Consider the following 11,228-nt stretch of genomic DNA (forward strand, 5'->3'; position numbering starts at 1 on the left):
TCCGCCCTCACGCTTTATACTGGTCTCCCTTTTGGCGCATGCAAAATACATGGCGCATGCAAAATACATGGCGCATGCACAGTTTCTCTCAGTAGGTAAGTAGGTACCGCTGCGTCGTAGGGATAAAACCTTTTTTTCCCCATATTATGCTTTTGAGCAGAGTGGTCACGGTTCGATTCCGACTAGTAGCGGTTGGCCAGACGTTTGTTTGTGCTCCAGGTCGATGGTTTCCTTTCAGAGTTTGCTAATTTTTCTGATTTTCATTGAAACGGTTCCTGTAATTGGCATCTTCATTCCAATCTCTCTTGCAAATCCCAATTTATTTAGCGTCTTGAGGCTCGCCAATTTGATGTCAATTTTGATGTCACTGTGGATGATGTTTGTATGAATTCGCATTGTATTAATTGTATTATTGTATTGTATCTGTATTAGTACACTCGTCGCTTTGGAGCGATCTGTAAAGGCGAGTGTACACACATGTTCGATTGCAATAAAATAAATAAATATATACCAGGAAGGCCTAACCCAAGTAAACCCAATGCGCTTTCCTGGCCAATTATAAGTATCGATAAACAATTATATTTATACAGTATCATAGAGACATCTTTGGACCAATTCGATAATACTAATATTTCTGGAAAAACAAAACTGATATTGTTCTCCTTTTGAAAAGCAATAACTGCAATGAATATATATGGTATTCAATGAGACTGTTTTTGTATGAATTTTTTTCCTCTAAGCGAGACATTGTGATGTTCATTTTATTTAAAAATAATACTCTCAAAGGAGCCGAATTTTCTATTTTCGTAATTTCGTAATTCGTAATTTTCTATTTTCTGCAAATTTTGGCGATTAGTTCTTCCGGCAATTTTTGTGTTCGGTTTTTTTTATGAACAATATGGGTAAAGATAAACAAAATATTTAAAGCAAGAATCTACTCATTTATTTAATTGAAATTTCATTTTTCATTCATTAATTCATCGAATACATACATACATACATATAAACATATCATTACACATTTTGAATAATTATGTTTTAATACTTGGTAAATTATTGTACATATATATGCAAATTAAAAAGCAATCGATTTAATGGCTTCATTATACATTAAGGCAGCGGTTTCCAAACTGGGAGGCGCGGACTATTGCCAGGGGAGGCGCCAAAACTTTTTAATAAAAAAATAATTTTCATACCATAATATCTACAAATAAATAAAACTTCATATCGTAGCTTAACAGTAAAAATTCAATGCATGAATGTTTATTTTTATTTTTCTTTCATTTTTATATATACATTTAATTCCTATAAAAAATTATCCGGAGAAGAAGATTTAAAAATTGCGCCTTTGCATACGCTCTGTTTTAGCTAAAGATGCCCATTTAATTGCATATGTTCGATATGTCGCGGATAATAATATATTAGAAGACATATTACATATTTTGCAAACACATTCTTGGGAAGACCACATCCATTGAAATTTTTGATATAATAGACAGCTTTGTTGAAGAAAACGACATAAAGTGAAATAATTGCGTTGCGAACGACATAAAATAATAATTGGACTGTGTACCGACGGAGCTCCCTCAATGTCCGGACACAAAGCAGGTCTTAAAGCATTGATAAAAAAGAAAGCACCACATGCTATCTGGACACACTGTATGATTCTCAGAGCAGCTCTATTGTCAAAAAATATGAGCGAGTTATAAGAATTATAAACATCATTAAGAATAGTCCTTTGAGAGCAAGGCTGTTTGCAAAGCTGTCTGCTGATATGGAAGCTAATTATACCTCACTTTTGTATGACGAACGATAATTTTATTGTTGAACTTGCCTATTTGGTTGAAATTTTTGGAAAATTGAGCGGTTTAAATAAATCAATGCAGGGATCACAAATACACCCAATTGTTCAAAAAGACAAAGTAAAAGCTTTCATTAAAAAATTAAAGTTGGGTTGGATAGGTTTTCACTTTCCAAAGATTTCTGGGCCACAGCTAATATTGAAGTCAGTAAAAATATTTTTACCACTTGGATGTTTTAGTGCTGCATTTTTCCAATTATTTCAAAGACCTTGATTTCTCAAAGTTTTTGTGGATACAGAATCCATTTAACTACAATGAAGAAGATGAATTCGAGCTGACAACCATCGAAAAATAAAAATTGATAGAATTATCATGCGATAGCTCACTAAAACAAAAGTTTCAAAATGAAACCATAATTAAATTTTGAATGAATCCTAGTGGAGAGTATGAAATTCAAGTGCTTCTACCGTTCGTAACGTCTTATTTATGCGAAACGGGCTTTTCGGCACTAGCTGCAATGAAAGCCAAATATCGAGCCAGGTTAATAGTCGAAAAGGAGTTACGAGTGGCACTCTCCATATTGCCCCCAAGATTTGATAAACTTTGTGCCAATAAACAACAAAATCCTTCGCATTCAATTTTGATGTGTTAGATGTAGTTTAATTAGTAATTTAATATAAAAATAAATATATGTACGTGTTCGTATAAATTTATGTTATAGCAAAACCTTTTTATTATTCTGTCTATTGTAGAATTCAGTATTTTATTTTTAAATAAAGGTTTATTATTTAAAAAGTGTCTATATTATTATGTCTATTAAAAAATAAAAGGTAGGGAGGCGCGGAAAAAAAATTTTTTTTTAGGGAGGCGTAGTAGCATAAGGTTTGGAAACCGCTGCATTAAGGGGTAAAGGTCATCCAGTAGATTCGATCATCCAGTCATCCAGTAGATCCTTTCGTCTTATGATCAATAAATAGACCAAGACTGTTTATTAGCGTCCCAAAAAACAACCTTGTGTGCACTCATGAGCAAGGTAAAACCGAGTAATTCAATCAAATTTATATAGCTTCTGAGTACAGAACCTATGTAATAGTTGATCTTAGAATTTTAATATATATAATAATACATATATGCTTTATATTACGGATTCCCAACCTATGGGTCGCGACCTCAAATAGATTGGTGAAGGGTTTTATGTAGAGTCATCAACTAAATCAATAAACCAAAAATAAGTGTCTAAATAATATCTTATATATAAAAGAAGTTGAAAAAAAAACATGAAACTATTCAAGAGTAAATGTACCAACTCCGATTGAGAAGAATTTATATAAATAAAAAATACTGTTTTCTGATGAAAAAAAAAAACAAAGAATAATTATATATGGAAGATGCTACCTCCGATTGTTTTAAAATTGAAAAAAAAAGTTTCAGTTTCAATTTTGAAAAAAAAGAACTAAAGGCACAAACAGATTCAGCTGGGTGCTTCGATGGCATTCGAATTATCTCTGTGAAGTCACCATAATGTGTAAATGCAACTATTAAATTAATGTATTTATACATATGATATTAAATAAATATTAAACTAATGATGCAAATATTAACATCATAAACTACACTGTCACGTGATGATAAAGAAAACTAAAAAAGCAACGCTTAACCTCGGCCGTTGTTTGTTTATGCCTTAATTCATCTCGTTTCACTTCAATCATTACAAATTCGCAGTTCAACATCATCTCCAACTTGGAATTGCTTTGATATGTTGAGATTTAGTTGTGCTGGAATCTCAAATAGTTGGACAGCTCCACCGAGCACTGATTCCAACATAGCCATCAGCAAAAATGAAACACGCAGCATCTCCTGCATCAAAAATAACATTAATATTAATACAGAAGTTTCCAAAAGATTTCAATACCTTTTTGTATGTATACTCCGGAATAGGTTTGAAAGTGTTTCACTTTACCGTGAATGATCAGGACACTGATGGCAAATTTAAATCATCTTTTCTCAGTGGCGTAGCGTGAATTCTTGGTGCCCCCCCGCAAAATATTTTAAGGCGCCCCACCCCCTCCCCCTCCCCACATATTTGCAAAATAACTTGCCAAATTAATAATTTATACCTTTTTACGTATCGGTATATGTACCTATATATCAAAGTGCATTAATAGTTTAATCTGGACGACCAACAAGCAGTGCACATCTGTTCAAAGTAACTGATGGTGAATTTTCCTTAAAAACTTCTCACCTGTAAATGGTGACAGCGAAACATTTATAAATTTTATTGATTTTAATCATATAATTTTGTTTTATTGTTTACACATTGAAAACATATATACAAGAATAAGAGAATTCTCAGCTAATAGGTTGAAGTGGCACTGACGTTCAAAAGATGGAAAAAGACGGTAGTCTTCTAGCCCTATTGGCATAGATCAATTACACAATGAGGATAAATTCAAAATATGTTAATGTATGTACATACACATATATGTAGTACAAATAGGTTGAAAAATAAGAGAAGTTTTTAAAAAAATTACGGAACAAATTAAAAAATCCGTGAAAAAGGTGCGCTTCGTGGCGCCCCCCCGGGTCTCGGCGCCCCCCGCATTGCGGGGTCTGCGGGAGCGGTAGCTACGCCACTGTCTTTTCTTTAAATAAGAGTACATATTTTTGACCCTATTCTCACCTTATATCGTACTTAGTACCAATATTTATGCTTAGTGAACAATATTTGCTACTACCAACTATGACAGTGTTACTCAAACGTTGGTCTGAGGACCGGCGATAGTCCACGAGCAGGGTTGCCAGATTTCCAAAAACACTACTAATCATTGTTCTTCTTGTTAATGCCTTGTCTGAATCCGGACGTTGGCGACCACCTCGTCGATTATTTGAAGATATCCGCATCGGTGTTTAGCGGCTCGGAACATATCTTCGGCGGTCATATCGGTCCACATGCGCATTTTCGAAGCCAAGATAACTTTTTCCTGCCAATCCATCCAATCCTTGTCTGAACCCAAACTGCTCTCTGCTAATCGCTTCTTCACACCGTGAGTAAATTCTGCCCTGTATTATCCTTAGTAGGATCTTCAATGTGTGACTCATTAGGCTAATTATTCTGAAGTCGCTACACGTCCTCGCGTTACTCTTTTTTGGCAACGGGATAAATATGGATTGTAACCAATCGCTAGGTAGTTCGCCTGATAAATATATTTTATTGAAGAGTTTTGTGAGATCTTCTATGTTATCGTCGTCCAATAACCTGAGGAATTCGGCAGGAATCAGATCCGGTCCAGTAGCTTTCCGACTCTTTGCTAGTTTTATAGCATGTTCCACTTCGGATTTCAATATATATGGTCCCGTTTAATATATATGGTCCCGATAATTGTATTACTAATCATAGTAATACAATTATCACATTTTATAGGTAGAATCTGTAAACTGAATATTTATGGAGAAGGGAGACTTTAGCATAAATATCTTAAAATATGTAAAATGAAATAATTCTTGAAAATTAAAACGGTTATATGGATACTGATTAGCTAATTAGTTAACAAAGAAATATTCATGTCAGAAAAATCCAAAATATGCTGAAATTCGCTTGTGCTCGATCACTACATTCTAAGGCTTCCAATCTGGTACCGTGAATCCCGGTGCTGAAACTAGTCTGAATACCGGGATTACGGTTCTGGCAGAAATATCTTTAAAAATATTATTTTTACAAAAATAATATGGAAAAAAAAAACATAATACAACAATGGTGGGATGAGCAATGACAGTCATAGTCCATTTGTTTGCCACCCGTTTCGACGCCAGCTTGCCGTTTCTCAGAAACCTTTTGGTTTATTGAACTGAAATTTAATATCTACAAGTGTAAGCCTAATACCAAGTTATGTATACAATTTGCTAAGCATCCGTCAACTGGAAGTGGCATTTAACTCTTGTTCGATTTTTCTTCCACTATTTTTTCGACCCCTTTAACATGTGTGCTCTTCACGTAAAAATTCAAGTATAATTCTTGTATCAATGAGATGAAAAAAAAAATCACTAAATATAATAAACAGAAAGCGGGACTTTTTCCTCTTAAAAAAGTCAAAAATGTTGTGATAACGATTCTTTCCACGCCCTGAACATATAATATTTAGCTGAAAATTTATATTTATATTATTTTTGTACTAACATAGAGTTGATAAGGTTTTGGTCGGAATTCGTAAGCCGGGAGTAGAAATTTTGTCTTGTGTAAGTTTTCCTACATTTGTGTTCAATTTGTATTGAAAATACTAATAGCCGGTATGTGTATGTACATGCATATGTTCGATATACTTTTTCTAATTAATTAAAAGCTATGAAATTATTTAATAAAGAAAATTTTGAAAAGTATTGAAAGAAAATGCCAATGGAAGATCTATGTACTACTAACCGTTGAATCATATCCAATGCTGGATACAGAAAAACTTCAAACTGAATTAGAAGTAATTTACTCGAGGAAAGAAATGCATAGTATTAATGATTTATTAATATTTTTAAAACTTATTTTTGCAATCAATTTATGCAAAGTTCGTATGGAAATAACAAAACTTCAAATTCTGCTTACAACTTCAACTACCTCTGAGCCAGAACTGTGTTTTTCATCAATAAATAGAATAAAGACATACATATGTATATAAGAAACACAATGGTTCAGGAAAGATTGACGGCTTTGTCTATGCAGTCAATTGAAAAAAAAAATGATTATGACCAGTAAAAAATTTAACGAAAAGGTGATAGACCTTTTTTCAAGGAAAAAAGACAGAAGAATCAATTTTATAATGAAATAAAATACATATAATGTTTAATTTTGATAATTTTGATGTTAATAGTAAAATATAATCCAAATAAACATTTTATTTTTATTTTTAATCAACCGCAGCACCCCCAGATATCTTATCCACGAGCCGCCACTGGTTACAAATACAATTGAAAGTTACAAGGTAATTGTAGTGGTCAAAGTGAAACGGGATGACACACTGTAACCATATGGCCATTTTTTCTTCGGACAATCCTTATATAACACGGTGGATCCACGGTAGAATCGCGCTATAAGAGGATTGACTGTCATTACTAGAGTACGGATAGCCAAGGTGTCGGTAATTGTTCAATTGTTGTAAATGCTTTGTAAAAAAGGTTCGGAAAACCTTTTTTACAAAGCATTTACAATATTTGAACAATAAACGGCACCTTGGTTATCCGGGCTTTAGTCATTACAATTACATTTTTGATTATATACATATAAGGGTTTATACAAATTACATGGGTAGATACAAAGTTTAACTCACGTGTCATAAATGAAGGGCTCGGGGCAAGATAGTGTCAACCATCATTTTGGTCCAAATTTTTCTGAATAAGCCATCTATGTAAATTAATCATTTTACATAGGATGGCATATTCACGAAAATTTGGACGAAAATGATGGTTGACACTATCTTGCCCCGAGCCCTTCAAATGTTAAAATATATTTAATTTCAGCTTCTCGGTAAACCTGATATCTGAATTGGATAAAGATGGAGTACCATACAACACAAATTACCACCACAGATTTGATGTTCCTGAAAACAGAGTGCTTCTTACTTCTCGCATTAACGGAAATTGGCAATATGACACTCAGACATTGGTCTCGGGCGTGCCAGTCCACAGAGGTGAAATTCAATTTTGATTTCGTTTTGCATTTTATGTTTACACACTGATTTTTCAACCGTTATTTTTCCAGGAGAACGATTCAAAATGACGATGTATTTGGGCCAAGACGGCATATATTCCACTTTCAAAAATCAATTGACCTTTTATCCCCATAGAATTCGCATGAAGAATATTAAATGGGTCAGAATTATTGACAACCACTTCAACCAAACCGGAAGCGATGACAGCGTCCGATCGATCGGTTTTAATTATGCAGAATGATTATAATCAAAGAAATATTGATATAAAAATGTGTGCCAATAGTTTTATGTTGTATATATAATATACTATATGATTCGGATAATGTTTATGAATTTCCAATTAAATAAATGACTATATTCTTGCATCAGATATTTCGTTTTTTTTGTTTTTGACCACAAACGATTTAAAAACACTTTTTTCATGATACATTTATTTGCAATAGCATAGCTGATTTTGAAACCACCTTTTGATCGCTTTGATATTTTACCAATATATGGGAGTTAACTCTTATATCATGAGCAAATGTCTCCGGCATGAAGCTATAAGAATTTAATCTTCTGTCAGATCGACATGATAACAACTGGATATAAGATACTCCTCCTCCCCCCTTCTATAACTTAATAAGTTACTTAATTGGACTGCTACTTTTTTCACATTCTCATTGTCTCTTATTCTTCTCATTTGGCTGACATACCACACTGTCTCACCCTCCCCATTATGAACTTATTGCTTAATGTTATCTCAGTACCAAAAACAAAAGTATCAAGAAGAAAAAAAACACTTCATCCGATGCAAGAATTTAATAATTTATTAAATTTGAAGTTTTTTTACAATATTTTACTACTATCCGAATCGAATTCATATTAACATAATATAGAAAATATTGTCACACATGTGTACATTTACATGTTAATTTGTTATCGGGAAATCTGCAAAATTGAAACCATAAGATTGGATCCTGGTACCGGTACCGACTTGGTTGTAGTCAGAGTCAATAATCGTAACCCATTTGATGTTCGCAATTGGAATTCTATGTGGATAAAAAGTTAATTGATTTTTGACTGCAGTATATATGCCATCTTGGCCCAAATACATCAACATTTTGAACCTTTCTCCTGAAAACATAAGAAGAGAAAAATTACAACATAAACACGATAAAAAGCAAGCGGATGCTAATATAAATTTTACCTTTTTGGATTGGTGAAGTAGGAACTGAAATTTGAGTCTTATCTTGCCAATCTCCATCAACGCGAGAAGTAAGAAGCACTCTATTTTCAGGCACATCAAATCTATGGTGGTAATTTGTGTTGTACATACCTCCATCTTTATCAAAATCAGAGACCAAGTTTACCGAAAAGCTGAAATTTAAGCATTAGCATTAAGTATTAGCATTTGTTACATGAAAGCTAACCTTAAAAAGTACATAGAGAAGAAGACATTGATGTATAATACACTAGATCCGCCCTTACGTGTTATACTGGTCTCCATTTTGGCGCATGCAAAATACATGGCGCATGTACAGTTTCTCTTAGTAGGTAGGTAGGTACCGCTGCGTCGTAGGGAAAAAAACCCAACTTCCCCGCTAGTTAAACCCCCGCACCCCTCATTTAGTGAAGACAAGATCTCCGACCAAAATCACACGTCAGGGCCCATCTATGTGTATTATACATCAATGGAAGAAGAGTATTAAAGTATGTATGAACGTGATTCCAGAACATGTATGAATGTAAACATATTTAATAAAATATAATCGTAATTAGTCTAAAGCCCGGACCCAGAGGATGCCGCGTATTGTTCAATTTTTGTAAATGCATTGTTAAAGGTTCGCCGAACGTTTTTTTTTTTGGACTCTAGCTTTGTAAATAGAGCTAAACCACCCCGATTTCTGGAAAAAGCACGATGTCTATTCGCAGTCTAGTAATTACAGTCAATCCGCTTAAAAGTCGTGCAATGTATTCTGCCGTTGATGATTGGTAAAAAACAAATTTGACAAAAAACCGACGTCGGTATTTTGTAAAGGGTTTTTTTTCTTTCGTCGAAATAAAATTAATAATCACACATTATCCGATAAATTTTACCTCTGAGCTGATTTATTTATTAATATTATTTCCCTTTGTGATGACCGACAAGAGGATGAATTTTGATCGAATGGGAGCGAATTAATGAATATTCATATACAATCTCAAATCAACTCATACAACCGTACATATATAGACTAATGTGTGAAGCCGTATAATTGTTTTCTCAGAGGACAGTGGATATCGTGACGACTTTTAAGAAATAATAACAAGATTTTTTTTCGCTCGTAAGCAGAGAAGTTATAATACTTCTCTGGTTGTAAATGCGTATCGTCGTAATTCAAAACATTGTTGTAATTCAAAACATCATCGATGATATAATTTAGCTCAATCTCGCTCTTTAGCTTAATTTTGATATTTAATTTCAATTTTTTAATTTAATTTTTATTTCGATATTTTGTACGCTAATGGTTTAAAAAGTTAGCCTGGGGGCCGTTCGTTGGTTAGGTGCGTACGCAGCATTATAACGCGGTAGATCTATTCCGTAAGAAAACGGATATACCCTGCTATGTGAGGTTTGGCTGAATTTAAAATGGCGGACGGTGATAGTATGTCATCCCGTTTGGGCCGGGCCGCACCGTGCGACTTGCGAGAGACTCGGTTGAGATCGACCAGACCAATGCAAGATGGGACATGCTACACCCGTCAACTTGTTTGTCGCACACATTTCCATACATTTTTTTCGTGTCGCACAACTAGTCGGCCGACAAAGTTGCACGGTGCGGCCCGGCCCTTTCACTTCGACCTCAATCACCTTTTGACGTCGTCTCTCAATTGCAATTGCAGTTCAATCTCATCTCCAACGTTGAGTTGCTGCGGTACATAGAGATTAACTTGTCCTGTCAGTGCATTCGGAACCACAGCTCCAGCGAACGCTGATGCCAGCATGGCCATAACCAAAAACGAAACGCGCAGCATCTTCTGCAACAAATATAAACATAAAAATGAAATATCAAAATGATTTTCAAAAAAATAAGTCCCCATAAGATTTTAATACCTCTCTCGATGTATGTATACTCCGGGCTAGATTTGAAAGTGTTTCGCGTTGCAGTGAATGATCAAGATCTGATAGCATATGTCAATCGTATTTGCTTTATATACATTTAGTTACATATTATACTAAGAAAAGTTGTCGATCTGCACCTTTATTGACCTGTGGCCTACTTTTGTGGTTAAAATAAATAGTTGATGCATAAATGATAACCGAGCAAATTGTGAATTCTGCTATCGCTAGTCGTTGTTTTTCAAATTTAATGGTAATAATCATTCGTAAATGAATATTATATGAATTAGGCTTTTATCTTTTGTTCATTTGGTTGAATTTGGAATTAGGCTTTTATCTTAGTTGACCTACATATGTATGTATTACAAAGTCTTCAAGTTAGGGATGCTTATAGAAATCGCAAATTTAATGATCGAAAAGCTAACTTTAATCAAGTATTTTTAACTTTTCTTGACGTGTGAGCAATGGCGTAACTAGAAAACTTTTCTAGTTCCCCATTTTTCTCACAGATATGAACTTATAAATTTTAAATCTCCTTAAAATTTCTGAGCTTTTTCAATTCTGGATTGATCGATTCAATTTCTTCTATAGATCATAAGAAACAATAAAACACTGGGAGTCGATGACTTGCAGCGTTGCTTTGAGAATATTGGA

General features: G+C 34.0%; 1 protein-coding gene across 1 annotated transcript; it reads right to left on the reverse strand.

Moving 5' to 3' along the window:
* Window positions 1-8,278: 8,278 nt before the first annotated feature.
* LOC143918992 (uncharacterized) lies at window positions 8,279-10,520 on the reverse strand. The gene is made up of 3 exons (XM_077441140.1): window positions 10,326-10,520; window positions 8,682-8,851; window positions 8,279-8,608 (listed from the first exon to the last, which is right to left on the reverse strand). The coding sequence occupies exons 1-3, from the start codon at window positions 10,487-10,489 to the stop codon at window positions 8,403-8,405; spliced, it is 540 nt and encodes a 179-aa protein (XP_077297266.1). The 5' UTR covers window positions 10,490-10,520; the 3' UTR covers window positions 8,279-8,402.
* Window positions 10,521-11,228: the final 708 nt, after the last annotated feature.

The sequence above is a fragment of the Arctopsyche grandis genome, chromosome 11 (assembly GCF_051622035.1).
Source record: "Arctopsyche grandis isolate Sample6627 chromosome 11, ASM5162203v2, whole genome shotgun sequence".
NCBI lineage: Eukaryota > Metazoa > Arthropoda > Insecta > Trichoptera > Hydropsychidae > Arctopsyche > Arctopsyche grandis.